General features: G+C 38.6%; 1 protein-coding gene across 1 annotated transcript in view; it reads left to right on the top strand.

Moving 5' to 3' along the window:
• CNTNAP5 (contactin associated protein family member 5) overlaps positions 1–18,057 on the top strand; it is a 459,549-nt gene that overhangs the window by 400,580 nt on the left and 40,912 nt on the right. The window contains exon 14 of the mRNA XM_086367026.1: positions 3,326–3,413. Within this exon, the coding sequence (XP_086223152.1) occupies positions 3,326–3,413 (88 nt within the window). The remainder of the gene's footprint in view (positions 1–3,325; positions 3,414–18,057) is intronic.

The following is an 18,057-nucleotide window of genomic DNA, read 5'->3' as shown; positions in this document are numbered from 1 at the left end:
TGGCAGAAAGTGAAGAAGAACTAAAGAGCCTCTTGATGAAAGTGAAAGAGGAGAGTGAAAAAATTGGCTTAAAGCTCAACATTCAGAAAACTAAGATCATAGCATCCAGTCCCATCACTTCATGGGAAATAGATGGGGAAACAGGGGAAACAGCAGCTGACTTTATTTTTTTGGGCTCCAAAATTACTGCAGATGGTGATTACAGCCATGAAATTAAAAGACACTTGCTCCTTGGAAGGAAAGTTATGACAAACCTAGACAGCATATTAAAAAGCAGAGACATTTCTTTGTCAACAAAGGTCCATCTAGTCAAGGCTATGATTTTTCCAGTAGTCATGTGAGAGTTGGACTATAAAGAAATCTGAGCACTGAAGAATTGATGCTTTTGAACTGTGGTGTTGGAAAAGACCCTTGAGAGTCCCTTGGACTGCAAGGAGATCCAAACAGTCCATCCTAAAGAAGATCAGTCCTGGGTGTTCATTGGAAGGACTGATGTTGAAGCTGAAGCTCCAGTACTTTGGCCACCTGATGGGAAGAGCTGACTCATTTGAAAAGATCCTGATGCTGGGAAAGATTGAGGGCAGGAGAAGAGGGGGACGACAGAGGATGAGATTGTTGTATGGCATCACCGACTCAATGGACATGAGTTTGGGTGGACTCCAGCAGTTTGTGATGGATAAGGAGGCCTGGTGTGCTGTGGCTCCTGAGGTCGCAAGGAGTTGGACACGACTGAGCAACTGAACTGAACCGAACTGAAACAAAATAATTGAGTGTCACTCACCTCCTTCTCACCCTTGTTTATCATCTGATTAAAGTGGAAAGGACCAGGTAAGTTCCCATAAAGGATAACAGTAGATCAGGAATGACTCCTGTACTAGAACAATTAGGTCTTCTACACAGTGTGACAATGTTGAGGGAATCACTTGATCTTTGGAAGCCTGGAGAAGAAGTTAGAGTCAGAAGCTAAAGAAATCTCAGCTCAGCCTTTAGTTCTAAGAATCCTACTGCTCTCTTCTCAGCAGGAAATTCCCACTCACTTTGGCCTCCTCTCCAACCTAAGTAACAAATCATGAGAGGAGGAACCCTGCCCCCTGCTGAAAGGGGCAATTCCAGAGAATAGGTGAGAGTTCTGAGATAAGGCAGGGAGAAAACTCCTTCAAGGCAGGACTGAATCGGAGCATTAAAAGATTACAGATGGGGACCATGCGTATGAAAATCCCTGTGTTGTATGTAAGATGTAGAGGCTACCAGGGCAGCCAGAGGCATCCTGGTGATGCACTGGATGCTCCATAGCCCACAAGATAGAAAGAGAATCAACACAGGATATCTATTTATTCATTCAGCAAACATCTGTTTGGAGTTACTTTTCCAGTTATTGTAATAGGCCATATAGAAAACATGTATCAATAAAATGTCCACATCTTCAAAGAGCCAATAGCTTAGTGGAGAAAAATGAGATGGGGAGAGCACACAGATCATTACAATTGTAGTTCACTCATTAAATCCTGTCCGATTATTTGTAGCCCCACAAGTTGCAGCACACCAGGCTTCCTGTCCTTCACCTTCTCCTGGAGTTTGCTCAAACTGGTATCCACTGAGTTAATGATACCATCTAATGAAATCCTCCTCTGTCATCTCCTTCTCTTGCCCTCAATCTTTCCCAGTATCAGGGTGTTTTCCAATGAGTCAGCTCTTCCCATCAGGTGGCCAAAGTATTGGAGCTTAAGCATCAGTCCTTTCAATGCATATTCAGGGTTGATTTTCTCTAGAGTTGAATGGTTTGATCTCCTTGCTGTCATTACAATACAGCATCTTAAATGCAAGGTTAGAGGTCGGGGGGCAGGTACCATGAGAACAGAGAATAGGATCAATTAATCTAACTAAAGCTTCAAGGAGAGCTTCCTAGAGGAGATGAACTCTGGGAGCATGGGAGAACTTAGAAAAGTGTCTGGCACAGAGTAGATACTCAAATGGTTATTGAATGAATTTTGTAGAAATTCAGAAATAAGAACATACAGTGATTGTCTACCAGCTGCTCATACATCTAGAGAGGCATGGACAAGTAAAGTAAATGCCATACTGTGTGGTTGGCAGGCCATGTGACAAGGAGTCCCTGCTATGTAATGCTGTGTGGCATTGGCCAAAGTTGTGATCTCTGTGACATCATTTCCACCATCTGTACTAGAGGGATAATAATGTCTATTTCACAGTATTCTAGGTAAGAATGCATTTTGAAAGATACTTTAGTATGATGTCTCATACATACCAAGTGTTCAATAAACAACAAGTATTATTAAAGCATATTTCCATGTATGAAAAAGGAATAAAGCCTACAATCACATACTACAAGTCATAGCCACTTATTTTTTTCACAGCAAAAACTACTTCAGGACCCAGAGGTTCCTGGAGGAGGGTCTGTCTGGGCTGGAGTCGGTGCAGAAGGAGGGTCCAGCAGTAGGAGCTAGGGATACCAGGCTCCCAGTCAGCTGCTCCCCAAAGGCAACCCTGGGACAGGCACACAGCTGAAGGGGTCTTAGTCTTCTCTTCCTACAGATGAGCTGTGATAGACCCTGGAAAAAATGGTAGGCTTTGACTAGAAAGGAAAACCTAGGGATGGATGGGGAACCATGCCTTGAAATGGAGAGAATAAAGAGACGGAACTGGAATTAACGTGTGTGGAAAGGAAGGTTCCCTAAAGGATGATCTCAGAAATAAAGTTCCAAAGAATCCCCCTGGTGGCTTTTATTCACCTACAAAATGGAATTATCAGCTGCTCATGCTGGTGGCAGCTGTTCAGCTAGTCTCCCCTTCCCAGACTCAAACCTTTTGTCAAACTGAAATATATTCTCTTAGGAAAATCCCCCAGGGCACACCTGACTAAGGCCAGGTCAGTTGGAGCAAAGGAGGAGGTAAAGGTTTTAAGGACCAAATGGGGAGGAGGGAGAGTTGGAAATGAAAACCTGCTTTCCTTTTCTTGTTAATCTTGCAGGGTCCTTCCTAAAAGGCTTCATTTGTTTGCTTCTTTGCAGCAAAGAATTTGGTGAGAAAATCTCAGTGGGGAGATAAATACCTGTCAAAAGCTGTACAGAATTTCCCAGGGAGAAGACTTGCGTGAAAGCCTTTATTTCACCAATAAAGAAAGAAAGGGTTATTTTATGTGCATTGTGGGAGAATTAGTGAGACATTTCTCATTTCTCCAGGGAGAAAAATCCCAGAGAGGTGTCTGCCCTGCCTGTGTTTTCCAGCTATTTTCAGACAGGAGTGTTTTACGCTTTGGCTGTGAGGACCTCTGCTGATGCCTCTTCTGTTTTCTGTTTTCTTGCAGATGGATCAACAACTCCGACTCAGTTATAACTTCTCCCCAGAAGTCGAGTTCAGGGCTATGAGGTCCCTCACCTTGGGCAAAGTCACAGGTTTGCTCTTCTAGTCCATGTCTTTCTGGCCTTGATAAAATAAATAATAAATAACTTTCTTCAGGGAAAAGCAACAAGATCTAGATAACATCCAACACGTAGGACCAAGAGTCCTGTGGAGACAGGAAAGCGTGTGTGGAGGGAGCAGAAACCAGCATTTACATCTACTTTATAGAATCTTGAGTAACATAAATGAACAGAGCAATTCACTAAAATAATTATTTTTTACTTAATTTCTATTTACAATGTTTACTCAATTTTTTTAGTTAAATTCACATAAATTTCACTTAAAGAAATTAAGGATTTACAACCCAATTATTTAACTCTATAAATCCTTAATCTCTTTCCTAATTCATCAAAAATTCAAAAGATTGTCCTACGACAATAATGGATGCTTTTTTTTATTCTATAGGGAGTTCTGTCAATTTTCATTTTATATGAAATGATGACTTTTATCAGGTGTAAGCAAGATTGAAATTTTTGTATCTTCTTGATGAACGTTTTTTCACACTGAAGTAAAATTTTTTAATTTTAATGTCTCTGTACTTTAGTTTGTCTGTTATTAATATAGCTAATTCAGTTGTGCTTTAGTTAGTATTTGCCTGGCTTATGGTTTATCATTTTCCTTATTTTCCCTTTCAGTCTTTTTTTTCTTTGTTTTTTTTTTTTGAGCCTTATATAGGATCTTGTGGAGAGTAGACAAACAAATATTGCATTTTCATTCAATCTGGCCATCTTCTGTTTTATAAATTGGCAAATGTAAGCCCCTGTGCATTTTTGGGTTCTTTGGGTGGTTGGGTTTGTTTCTGCCTCTTTATTTTCTAATTGTTCAACTTTTCCTGTGATTCTAGCATGTTCTTTTCTATTCTCTCAGTCACAATACAGTGCAGAAAACATTCATAACTGGAAACATTTTAAGCAGGAATGTATTTAACTCAGGAAATAACTTGCTTACAACATTGTGACAGCACTTATAGAGTGCATTCCTGTTAGTCTTTTTGAGTGACTCCCCAGCAGTTCTGAGCTGATGAATGGGAAGCCATTAACTACCAAGCAGTCACTGATGCAGTGCTGTGTGTTAGCATCCAATAGGTGGAAAACTCCTTTAAAATGGCGGCAGAGAAAAGACTTCAAGTTGCCATGACTTTGCTGGCCAGTAGAAAAAGCTGAAAAGGCAGAAAAAATGACTCCTGTCCCACTACAGCCTTCCAGATCCATACATTGTATCTAGTTTCCAGAACATAATGTGCATCCAGAAATCTATCTGCTATTAGGTCTGGAAAATGTCAGTTTCACCTTCCAAAATGACAGTTGAATGAGCCAATCAACACTGACCAACTTGTAGGTTGAATTTTATGTTTATTTCTTATTCTATTTCCCCTCCTACTACTAATAATTATTACTTTATGTAGACACTGCTTTTTTGACTTACCAGTGTAGTCATTAATTTGTTGTTCCAAAACCTTTTACTTTCTGCCAGATTTAATTTCCTTCTTTCTGATGTAAATTCTTTTGAATTTTTTTCCGTATAAGTGGTCCTTTATCTGAAAATAAGTCTTTCATTTTTCACCTTTATTCCTGGAAGACAATTTTGCTAGACATGTAATTCAACATTGAAGGACATCTTTCCCTTATATCTTAAGGATTTATTCGTGGGTGTGATGGACCCGCTCACACTGGCTCATAAGACCCTGTTATACGTATCCCTACACAATTCTGCATGTGGTGATTTCACAATGGTAGTTTGAAAATGGCCAACCTAGGAGTTTCTATTCCATGTATCTCAGAAATGCTACAAATCAGGGTCCTTGGGGTCCTTGGCAGCCAGGTTAAACCCTCACCAGCACATCACTGGACTCTACTCTTCCATCATCTGATGTGACTGTTGAAAAGCTGGCTGTCAGTCTGTCCTGTCTTTGAAAATACACTGACCACCCCCACACCCAACACCCTAAACCTATTTTTAAGGTCATTTCTTTAAATTTGGTGTTTGATAGTTTTATTACCATATGTCTGATTGTAGACTTCTATTTAATTCTCTTAGTTGATATGTTTATGTTTCTTGTATTTCTTCATTAGTTTCTATGTATCTAGTTCATATGTATTATTCATATGTATCTATTCATTAGCTCTCAAAAATTCTCAGCATCTCTTTAATGCTTCTTTCTTATTCTCTCTACTCAATTAGCTTTGACCTGCACTAGATAAACCTCAGACTTATTCTTTTTTCTGTTAGGTGATTTTCTTTTTCTTGTCCATTTTCACTGGTTTCAATGTGAATATTTTAAGTTGACTATCTTCACTTAGTAACAGGTCGAGGCCAGGACTCCTGTTCTTCAAGATGATTCTGGTACTCTCCTGGATGCAAACTTAATGTTGGCTGATGACTTACTGTCTTGGTTTTGCGTTTCTTTCCCCTAAAATCTTCCCCAAGCTTAGGATCCTTCTTTGTTTCCTGTAGCTTAACAAAATATTAAAAATGTGTTGTTTGGTTTTAATGAAGCAGAATTACTTTTTTGAGTATCTAGTATATTACATGTCCCCTCATACCTAAATTTATCTTGAGCCACTGAATCCACATTTCAGAAGAATTTTGAGAGGAGAGATTCCTAGGGTTGTAGGCTCACCAAGCTTGGGCTGTTTTTGTGTTACCTGCTTTGCAATGGCAGCTCTAAAAACATCCTCTTATTTAAAATTTCTTTCTGTTAATCTTGACACTGTGTATGACATTCCTATGGCATTTTTGTCTTTTGAACTAAACCCCTAATATGTAAGACTTAAAGGAAGAAAATTTAAAGCGAGTTACTAAATTACTGTACCTTGTACTAAATTATCTTGCTGGGTGGCTCAGTGGGTAAGAATCTGTCTGCCAGTGCAGAAGATGAAGGAGATGTGGGTTCAATCCCTAGGTTGGGAAGATCCCCTGCAGTAGGAAACAGCAACCCACTCCATTATTCTTGCTTGAGAAATTCCATGAACAAAGGAGCCTGGTGGGCTACAGTCCCTGTGGTGGCAAAGAGTTGGCCATGACTGAGCAACTGAGCACGCACTAAATTATTGCGGGCCAGCTTGTCATTTTGTTTTAGAAAAGATTAGGTTATTGTTGAGGAAGAGTATCCAATAAAATGTCTTCACTGGACCAAGTGTGGAAAACCCCTGCCTGCCCACCTTTCTTCCCATCCAAATGGCTACAAGCAGAGCAGAGCATTTGGATCCATAATTAACCTCCATACTTCTGGTCTTTGAAAGGTCTGTATCTAGAGGTGAGAGAAGATGATATGAACATTAGGTTCATTATTAAGGAGGGACATCTGTCCTGCAGACCTTTTGAAAGGAAGCCTCATGCATCAGAAAGAATTTGGAGTAGGAATATTTGCTGTAGGTAGGGATGGTGCAGAAATGGGTATGTAGTATTTATAACAAATGCAACCCTACTCCACAACTTTAGAAATGTCTAGCATTGTGTTGGACATTTTCAAATCTAAAACAAGTATTTGCAGGCATTTTTTCATAGTATATACCAAAGGCAAGTAAGTATAGCAAATCTGTTCCAGTTTTCCTCAGTAATAGCATTCCATTGTAAAGCAACTCATGTATTCATTTTCTTTCTTTAAGAGAAAGGGCAAATTCATCATTCTAGAAGGTATTTATTTAGCACCAATGATGGTTCTACATGATATGTGCTATATAGATAACAAGATGAGTAAGCATGTCATTCCTGAAAATTCCTGTGATATAGAGGAAAATAGAAGACGTAATCATTGACGTTAAAATTGCATTGTGTGTGTTTACCCCTGGTAAATCATGGGCTGTTGTTAGCTTTGTTCCTTTGTTTACTGACATTCTTTGACTTTTAAGAAAAAAAACTTCTTGTTTCTGGTCTATTACATGAATAGATTGAAGGGAAAATAGCATTAAAAAGAAAAAAAATCTGTTTATTTAGGGAAGTCACCCTTTTGAACAAGATCATCTTTTTGAAAAATTACTGAACTCTTTAGAAATATAGAACTACATTCCTTAGATTCAGATAGTGTGAATTACCTGTATGTTTCTATGTCTATCCAATTTAGCACTGGTGCAGGAACATTCAGTCAGATTTAGAAATTTAGAAAGTATGGAACTTCTAAAAGGAACTGTACATTTTTTGTTTGCTTTTTATTTTTGTTTTATGTTTTTTAGTCCTGGTTTCTCTTAATTTACTGTTCCAGAGTATATAATTAAATTTAATGGCAAAGTTTATATATATATATATATATATATATATAGCATTGAAGCTAAAAATGAATGAATTTATTATTATCATTATTATTATTTTCTTCCTGAGCGGAGACTCTTCTACTGCAGATTTAAGAAGCCATTACTTTTTAAAATATAGAAACATCTTCAAGCTTATATGGAAAGGAATTGTATACTGTTTTTAAACTGTAGCTGCCAGATTCCACATAGACATTCAAATGCTAATTGCACTCAGGGCATACTTACAAGATTATTCATTTATCAATTTCTTTTGCCTACTTGCCAGTTTGGTAGGCTAAACCTCACAGTTGGCAGAGACATTATTCTTCTGCTTTGATGACTGTTTGCCCAGGTAGCTTCAAAATTCACTTGGCCTTAACAAGCCATGTAGAAATTGGAAGAATTCCTTCTCAATCTGCAAAAGTCCAGTTAATCTAGGAATTGCAGGGCTAGCTGTGAGTACTTGTCTGTGCTTTGAGCTTGTCCATATGAAGTGAATTCTGATTGTGTCTAGAGAACAGGATTCTTTGACTCTCCCAAATCCCTCAGTTTTGAACATCACACCTACTGTGTTTTCTGCAATATCAGAGCATTGTTGTCTGAATTTGTGATTGTGCTCACGTTAAATCATTTCTCAAGCATTTTGTAGGTGAAGAGTTATGGCTGCCATTTTTAGACAATGCAGCAAAATTTATGCATATAAAGGAAAGGTGGCTATTTCAAAGTACTTGTTTTGTAAGACTGTACTCTTTTTTTTTTAAATTTTCTAAATAGTTGGGCCCTCCATCTGATTCAAAACCGGTGCAAATGATATTAAATTTAAAAGCAAAATTACAGAGTGAAGCATGCGCAGCTTTTTAGAGACTAACTCATGTTTGGCTTTCTTACTGTTGTATGACCATTGTGAAGTGTCAAATCTGTCTATAGTCCCTTGTCAGTAAAATGAGGATGGTAGCATTTAATTCATAGATTTAAGTAAGCATTCCATAAGACACTATATACAAAGTATTTGAAGTATTTGATATTTAGCACACGCTCCATACATGTTAGAAGCTTTTGATTTTTGAAGATCATGGCAAAATAGAGGATAACTGTATTTTGCTTTGTTTCTAGTTTTATTTTAATGAGTCTAGAAAAGTTGTTATAAAGGTAACTTCCAAAATGGACTCAAATGCGTTCTAAAAGAGCAATTCTGAACCATGGTGAGCCTTGAAGATGGGAGTGAGTTAAGACTATTTTAATGGTATATCAGCTTTAACCAGTTTAAACAGTGACTGTAAGATAATTAGTGAAAATGGAAGCTTCAGAGTGTAAGTTTTGCTTCAGGCACAGCTGGGTTCAGGAGTTCAAATGTGACTGTGATGCAGCCTTTATCTATCTGTCTGTTCTCTTTCCACCTCTTACCCTCTTTACCTCTCTATGGGACTTTATTCTCAGGCAGAATTTCAATGGTAACAAAAGTTGAATCAGCAGTTCCATGCTTCATGACTATTATTTCAACAGCCCTGGTGGAAAGAAAGCCTCTCATTTCTAAAATTTCCAGAAAAAATTCTGGATTGAATCTCAAAGGAGCAATTTGTGTCAAGTGACAGTTGCAAATGATGACAGTGTCCAAGGGATTGGGGATGCACTGGGTGTTCATGATCGGATTATGCACCCGACTGTGCTCTGGATGGGTGAAGGGTTCAGGTCAATATCAACCACACATATTAAGAACAAGGAGATGCTTATTTCTCAAAAGGAAGCCAAAGTATTCTTGCTGGAGAGGAGGAATCAACAATAATCCAGTAATAGCACTGGTTTCTTCATCCACATTCTGCTACCTCTTTTCACCAGGAGAGATGGACTTGGAGTTGTGCATAATTTGGGAACTGCATTGTGTTTGTATACATCAAACAACAGTCCAAGTGTGTTGCAACAATCCCAGTGTGTTGCAACAAAAAAAGAATAGTTGAGAGTCCCTCTTTTAAGAAATGCTTGTTATCTTCTTTGGAACAAGTTTGTAGCTTCCAAAGAGACTCCTGGAAAAAATTATTTCATTTTGAAAGCATAGGTTTATTAAATAATATTTCACTTTGTTTTTGGCCATTCCTAGTTCTTTAGCCTGGAGAAGGAAATGGCAACCCACTCCAGTATTCTTGCCTGGAGAATCCCAGGTACGGGGGAGCCTGATGGGCTGCCGTCTATGGGGTCGCACGGAGTCAGACACGACTGAAGCGACTTAGCAGCAGCAGCAGCAGCAGTTCTTTAGCAAATATAAAGATCTCCAAACCACAGCCCCTCCAAAGCACAGTCCTTCCTGATTCAAATTCTGATATTGTGGGTAATTGTCTCATATTATATCCAAAATTTGGTTAATGATAGTTTCCCCAAGAAAGAAAAAAATTCAGGTTAATCTAATCTGAACTCTCTGTGAATGAAGTGTTTTAAAAGATCTAGAAATATCATATTTCAGTAATCATTCCAACTTCCTAAATACCCATCTTATTCTTTCTAACTTAAAGATAACCAACACTGAATCACAGCTGGGCTGCAGGGGATTTGTTTCTGTTTCTCTTAAAAATAATGAACTTCATTTTTCTTCATGGAATACGAAGAAAATATGGGATATGCAATAGATGATTTAGTTCATCTCATGGAACAGGAATGTGTGTTATCTCCTGACTGAAAAATGTAATTTTATTTTACATTTTAAAGGAATGAGTGCATGATCAGAACCCAGACCTACTGCATGCTTGTCTTTCTTTGTAAAAGTCAAGTGCATTTTTTTATAAAAGCAAAATCCAAACTTTATATGTCTTTTAACAAACTTTATATGTCTTCTCTTGACTGTGTTAGCAAAGGCTATTTTGTGTGGTTTACCAGAATCCAATGACATGACTGTTATATAAAGAGTAATAATAATAATAATAACATTGCTTATTATTACTTAATAATGCTCTGCTCTGTGCTAGATCTAAACTCTTATGTCTTATTTTTACCTTATTTTTAATTGAAGTGTGGGCTTTCCTGATGGCTCATCAGGTAAAGAACCTGTCTGCAATGTCTCAAATGCAGGAGACCTGAGTTTGATCCCTGGGTTGGGAAGATTCCCTGGAGAAGAGAATGTCAACCTACTCCAGTTCTTGCCCAGATAGTCCCATGGAAAAGAGGAGCCTGGAAGGCAACAGTTCATGGGGTCACAAAGAGGTGGACATGACTGAGTGACTAACACTTTAACTGAAGTATAGTTAATTTAGCATTGTGATAGTTTCAGGTGTACAGCAAAGTTACTCCGTTATACACACATACACACACACACACATATATATACACACACAAACATATATATGTATAGTGCATATTCTTTTTCAGATTCTTTTCTATTAGAGTTTATTACAAGAAATTGAATATAGTTCCCTATGCTACACAGTAGGTCCTTGTTATTTATTTATTTTATATATTATATCTATTAATCTCAAATTTGAAATTCATCCTTCCCCCCTGTTTCACCTTTGGTAACAATATGTTTGTTTTCTATGTTGGTGAGTCTATTTCTGTTTTATAAAAAGTTCACTCATATCATTTTTTTTTAAGATTCCACATGTAAGTGATATCACATATATTTATTCTTCTCTGATTTACTTCACTTAGTAAGATCATCTCAGGTTCCATCCATGTTGCTGCAGATGGCATTATTTCATTCTTTTTTTATGGCTGAGTAATATTCTATTGTAGGCTTCCCTGGTGGCTCAGTGATAAATAATCTGGCTGCCAATGCAGGAGATGTGGGTTTGATTCCTGGGTCTGGAAGATCCCCTGGAGAAGGAAATGGCAACCCACTTCAGTATTCTTGCCTGGAGAATCCCATGGATGGAGGATCCTGGTGGGCTGTAGTTCATGGGGTTGCAAAGGGTCAGACCTGACTTAGAGACTGCTGCTGCTGCTGCTGCTGCTGCTAAGTCATGTCAGTCGTGTCTGACTCTGTGCGACCCCATAGACGGCAGCCCACCAGGCTCCTCCATCCCTGGGATTCTTCAGGCAAGAACACTGGAGTGGGTTGCCATTTCCTTTTCCAGTGCACGAAAGTGAAAAGTGAAAGTAAAGTCACTCAGTCGTGTCCGACTCTTAGCAAAGGACTATAACCTACCAGGCTCCTCTGTCCATGGGGACTTAGAGACTAAATGACAACAACAATAAATATTTCATTGTAAATATATGTACTGCACCTTCTTTATCCATTCATTTGACCATGGACACTTAGATTGCTAAGCTCTTATGTTAACTAATTTTCTCTCCTCCAAAACCCAAGAAGATAAGTACTATTATTACTCATATATTATAGATGAGGAAAATGTGTCACAGAGGTTAAGTGACTTGTCTAGTGTCACAAAAGCAGCCAGGGGTGGACTTGGCATGTAAAGTCATACATTGAGATCTGGATCTGGCACTCCCAATCAGTCCTGCCCTATTTTGGTTTTTAAGTAATAACATGAGACAATCCAGACTAACAAAACAAAACAAAACAAAACACACTCTGTTTTCTGTTGAGGGCTCCTAAATTAAAGCCTTGTATCCCTAGCCTTAGCCATGATGGGCTTAAAAGTAGACTCTAGGGCCAGGCTTTAATTCTGGAGGGGGAATAGCATATTTATTGTAGGTAAGGTTTTGGAATCCACCCTCTATTCCAATCAAAGTCTAATACTGACTAATTGACCTGGACAAATAACTTAATTCTCTGAGCTTTACTTTTCTCAATTGGAATGTAGGTATTTATTATAATAATGTCTGTTACTATTTGGAAGACTCAGTGGTAATGTGGCTAATATGATGCCTGGCATAATGGAAACTCATTAAATGTTTGCAGTAACAGTAATAAGTGCATAAGAAGTCATCCCATCTGACCCAAATACTTTTCTCTCAAGAATGACCTTGGACTCTAATGTCTTCCAGACCTAAAAGGGGAATTCTCAGGGGAAAAAAAGAAGATGGCTACTCATTCTTTGCATAAAAAGCTTGAATTTCTCTCTTCCTTTCTGCTTGGATGGAATGAATGAATGTAGACATTATGTAACCTTGACTCTCTGATGCTTGGTAAATAGTGAAGGTGCACATATGTCCAATTCTTGGTTTCTAATAGAGTCATCTTAAGAGTATTAAACCAGGGAAAACATATCTGACATTATTTGAATGTATATTCTCACAATTAAAGCTGCTTCTGATGGATTGGAACCATGTGATACTTGGTGCATCAAATAAGCTTCAAAGTGTGGGATGTAGTCTGATTTTGTATTCATTAAACAAATACGTACTGAGTATTTTCTAAGTGCACCAAGAAAGGTACCAAGCTAGGCACTATTGATACAGAAAGTAAAGAACAGTCTGTACCCTCAAGGAACTCACAATCTAGTGAGAAAATAGACCAGTAAGCAGACAAGTAAGCTCAGAGTGACCTGTGTGGTATGCTAGAGGGAGAAGGGACATTGAAACTTCCTTGGAGGAAGTGAAATCTAAGTTGAGAATGAACAGAGAAGGGACCCAGGTGAGTTCTACCTGGGTGATCAAAAGATAAATAAAAGTGGCATCTCTGGACACAGGAGCTGAGAATCAGAGTGCAAGAGGACAAATGATGGGGCCAAGAGAGGTGAGCAAGAACCAGAACACCGTGAGTCTCACAAGCCATATTAAGAGTCTAGGTTTTATCCTGAGAATGGTAGGGACTGACTCTAAAAAGCTGTAAGTCAGAAAGTGGGGGCTAGTCTGACTTTTAAGGATGTTGCCAACCCCCTCCACCCCTCCCCACTCTCAGCATGAGGTAACCATGGAGTTCCAAAGAGAGGACCTGAATCTTATTTATGATTTTATCCTTCTTGCTACCATATTTACAGGCACATATTAAGTGTTCACAATGTTTTTTTAATTATTTTTTAAAAAATTTGTTGAAATATACATGACTTACAATATTATGTTAATTTCTGCTATAAAGAAAAGTGGTTCAGTTATATATATGTATATATACATTATTTTTTTCATATTTTTTCCATTATTATTTGTAATAGAATATTGAATATAGTTTTTTGTGCTATATAGTAGCAAGGGCCATGTTTATCATTTTCTTTATAAAAGCTTGCATCTGCTAACCCCAAACTCCTATAATGTCTCTTGAAGGAAAAAAAAAAGTGTAGTATGTAGATGTTACAGCTGAAGGAGCTGAAAGGTCATTATACTACTTATTAACGGGCTCCATACTATACAGTCAGCTACAAATAGATCTTGGGTAAAAATCTCTAGGTTCCTTAGACACAATGTATTTTTGTCACAATGGTGCCTGGTTGTGATGTAGAAAATGTAGAAAATGCGTTTGGAATTAGACAGTTGGCAGCTTGAACTCTATAATTGTCATTACTAGCTATATCACTGTTATGTTCACCTCTTTGAGCTCCAGTTTCCTCATCTGTAAAGGAATAGAAATATTTTTTAATCAATCTGTTATAAAGATAACACATAGGGTGTGTAAAGTGTCTGACACATCGGACACATGGTGGTATTTGAAAACAGCAACTATTTTTCTTGAGATAATATAGCCATGCTGCCTATTGATTTTCTTTGGCTGATATTCCTTTTTCTTGCCAATGGCACCATATTGATTTGTTTATCCTTTGCCTGGGGAATCTGGACCCGTGTTAAATATGTCAGTGTTGACAAGGTAATGAAGTGAAAAGGATCCAAGCTAAGACTAATGAACTCTGCACCAGCCTTTTAGGTCTCTATCCCAAGCTTGGCAGGAAGGGTCAGAAGCTGAAAAGGACTAGTGGAGCCAGCATAGGTTAGAATTCTGATTGTTTTCTTAAGGAGAAAGAGAAGAAGTCAAAGCAGAAAGAGAGTCATTGATTACTGGTTATTCATTTAGTCTGTGTGTGTGTTCTAAGCCACTTTAGTTGTGTCCGACTCTCTGCAACCCTATGCACTGTAGCCTGCCAGGCTGCTTTGTCCATGGGTTCTCCAGGCATGAACACTGAAGTGGCTTGTCATGCTCTACTCCAGGGGATCTTCCTGACCAGGGGATTGAAACTGCATCTCTTACAACTCCTGCATTACCATGTAGGTTCTTTACCACTAGTGTCACCTGGGAAGCCCCCATTCATTTAGTCTATTGGGATTTAATTTTTGGAGTATTAAAATAGCATGAAGCCCCTTTACACTCAGGTGTGATTTTAGGATATCCACTTCTGGGAAAGATTTGATCTGAATCCCTGTATTTTTCCATTTTATTTCCACAAGGATATTCTCAGTGATCAGAATCAAGATTTCAGAACAGTGGCTAACATACCAATGATCTCTACTATTTCCTTGATAAAGAGGCACATTGATGACTTCCCTGTTGGGAGGATAAATAAGTAAATTAGCATGAACATCGAGAAAATTCCTGGTTTGAGTTCATCCTTTAGGAGGAGTTTCTGGTTATTCGAATCTGCCCCCAAACTTGGATATGTGCTCTACCTTTCCTGTATATTTTCTCTATGTGTATCTATAGAGTATAAGCTTTGCATAGGTGAAAACTTTCTTGAAAGAAAATATCTAAATGTTTGAAATTGGTAAAATGATTCCTTAGCATTATTCCCAGATAACTCATTCAGTGCATACCATTTGAGAAACTATTTGTACAAATCAAGATGTTGATATTTGGCAAAACTAATACAATTATGTAAAGTTTAAAAATAAAATAAAATTAAAAAAAATTAAAAAAAAAAAAAGATGTTAAGTGAAACTCAGAACACTTTAAAGAGATATAGCCTAAGGATCATTGTTCCTGAAGTAATAAAATCCATATCTATGGAGACAAGACACATTTAATAATTACAATATGAGTAATTTTGGTAAGTGTTATGCAGATCAAGGGAAGTTAGAATTCTTATGAGGGAGAGAACATTTCTGGCTTAGATGATTCAGAAGAGTCTCATGGAGGAGATAACTCCTACCCTGGTCTCAAAGCCAGATGTGGTCTTAAGAGATGGAGTGAGTTCTAAGGAAAGATGGATTGTTGTTCAGTCGCTAATTCATGTCCAACTCTTTGTGACCCATGGACTGCAGCATTCCAGGCTTCCCTGTCATTCACTATCTCCCTGAGTTTGCTCAAACTCATGTCCATTGAGTCAGTAATCCCATCCAACCATCTCGTCTTCTGTCGTACCTTCTCCTCCTGCCCTCAATCTTTCCAGCATCAAAGTATTTTACAAAGATTTGGTTCTTCATGCCAGGTGGCCAAAGTATTGGAGCTTCAGCATCAGTACTTCCAATGAATATTCAGGGTGATTTCCTTTAGGATTGACTGGTTGGATCTCCTTGCTTTCCAAGGGACTCTCAAGAGTCTTCAGGACCACAATTTGCAAGTATCAAGTCTTTGACTCTCAGCCTTCTTTATGGTCCAACTCTCACATCCATACATGACTACTGGAAAAACCATAGCTTAGATTATAGATGGTATGGACCAAAGAAGACAGCAGGGAGACAAAGATAGTATGCTGGGAACAGTGAAGAGGCTATCTTCAGATGGTCTTGTTTATGCCATGGAGAAGAGAGGAATGGAAAAGAGGAAAGTTCACTTGGGACCATATTCCCAAGAATCTTCAGGGCTCTGCAAAGGAGTCCAGAATTCATTACATAGATGGGAGAAGCCATCTAAGGGAAGTCTCATGGCCAGAGCTGCTGTTGGTTCTTTGGTTCTTTTGTGGGTAACAGGTCAAATGTGGGCAGGATGGAGAGACTGATGTGGAGGTTATGCTAAAACCCATCCTCTGAGTGGGAAAGAACAAAATAAGGGAATAACAGTGAAATTTAAAACAAGAGTTGGAAGAACTAGGTAATTTACTGGGTGGGTGGGTTGAAGTATAAGGTAGACCAGAAAGGTAAGCACAAGAGAATAGAAAAAGTGGTAGCTGTGTAGTCATTGCAGAGGGAAATTAAACCATTCTGATCAAGCCTGAGCCCATGTTTACCCACTCAGGGCATGTTACAATGGATTATAAAGCTGATACTTTGTACTCCTCCTTTAAGCCAAGACCCCAGGCCTGCTCAGCTGCTTTGGGATTTGTGAAATGCTTATCATCCAGTACAGGGAGAAGAGCCACAGACCAGTCCACTACTTTGTAGGATGTCTTCCCTGCCCTGGGTTTGCTCACAATCCCCAGACTTGTATTTCTTATCTCTGGGTATAACTGTTTCCCTGGGGCTAACTGCAATCTTTGAAGGCAGAGCTGTGCTGTTATCCACATTTTTATCACTTACCATCTTGTAGTACAAGTCTTTGTGCTCTGTTTTCTGTGTGTGTTTTACAAACACAGTTCTTTTGATTAGTGTATTACAGACAGATTGCCTGTTTTCAGAATGGTTGGCCAAAGACTCAGTCATTTCCAGGGACGTGGGATTATCAGTGCTAAAAATGAAACCATCTTGGACAACACTGGGCACTCAGTCTCCCTAAACCACACTTAGTTTAGGGGTTTTGAGTGGAGTAATGGAACTGGATCCAGTGGTTGGCAAATACCAGATGAGCAACTGAAGCTCTTGTTTTTCACAGTCACAGCTGAGCCCACCTGCCACCATCCCAGCAGGTGTGCCATAGGTCAACCCAAGGGAGACCGGAGGAGATGTGAGAATTAACCCATCAGTCTATCAGCTGACACTTGCCAAGCCTCTGCTGGGATGCATATTCCAATAGCTAGATGTGCTGAGATGACTGGAGAAGGGCATGTGGTTATTTCTGCCCTGAAAAAATCCAGGGGACTAGGTAGGGACATAAAGTTGCTCACAAGCAGAAATAATAAAACAATGGAACTCTAACTCATGGAAATTAGATTCTAAGAACATTAAGAAGAAAAATCAAATATAAGACCATCTACATGCACCCCAATGTACACAGCAGCATTATTTACAATAGCTAAGACACAGAAGCAACCTAAATGTCCATCAATAGAGAAATGGATAGATAAGATGTAGTACATTTAGACAGCAGAATATTATTCAACTGTAAAAAAGGAATGGCATAGTGCCATTTGAAACAACATGGATGGACCTAGAGATTATTATACCAAGCGAAGTAAGTCAGAAAAGGAAAGACAAGTATCATACGATATGCTTAATATGTGGAGTCTAAAATATGACACAGAGGAATTTATTTATGAAACAGAAACAGACTCACAGGCATAGAAAACAAACTTATGGTCATCAAAGGGGGATAATGGGAGGAAGGGGTTCCGTTGTGGCTCAGCTGGTAAAGAATCTATCTGCAATGCAGGGGACCTGGATTTGATCCCTGGGTTGGGAAGATCCTCTGGAGAAGGGGAAAGGCTACCCACTCCAATATTCTGGCCTGGAGAATTCCATGGACTGTACAGTCCATGGGGTCGCAAAGAGTTGGACATGACTGAGC

The sequence above is a fragment of the Bos grunniens genome, chromosome 2 (genome assembly GCF_055505025.1).
Source record: "Bos grunniens cultivar Pamir isolate PY7600 chromosome 2, Bosgru_T2T1.0, whole genome shotgun sequence".
NCBI classification, from domain to species: Eukaryota; Metazoa; Chordata; class Mammalia; order Artiodactyla; family Bovidae; genus Bos; species Bos grunniens.
This window is presented reverse-complemented; position numbering and strand designations above follow the sequence as displayed.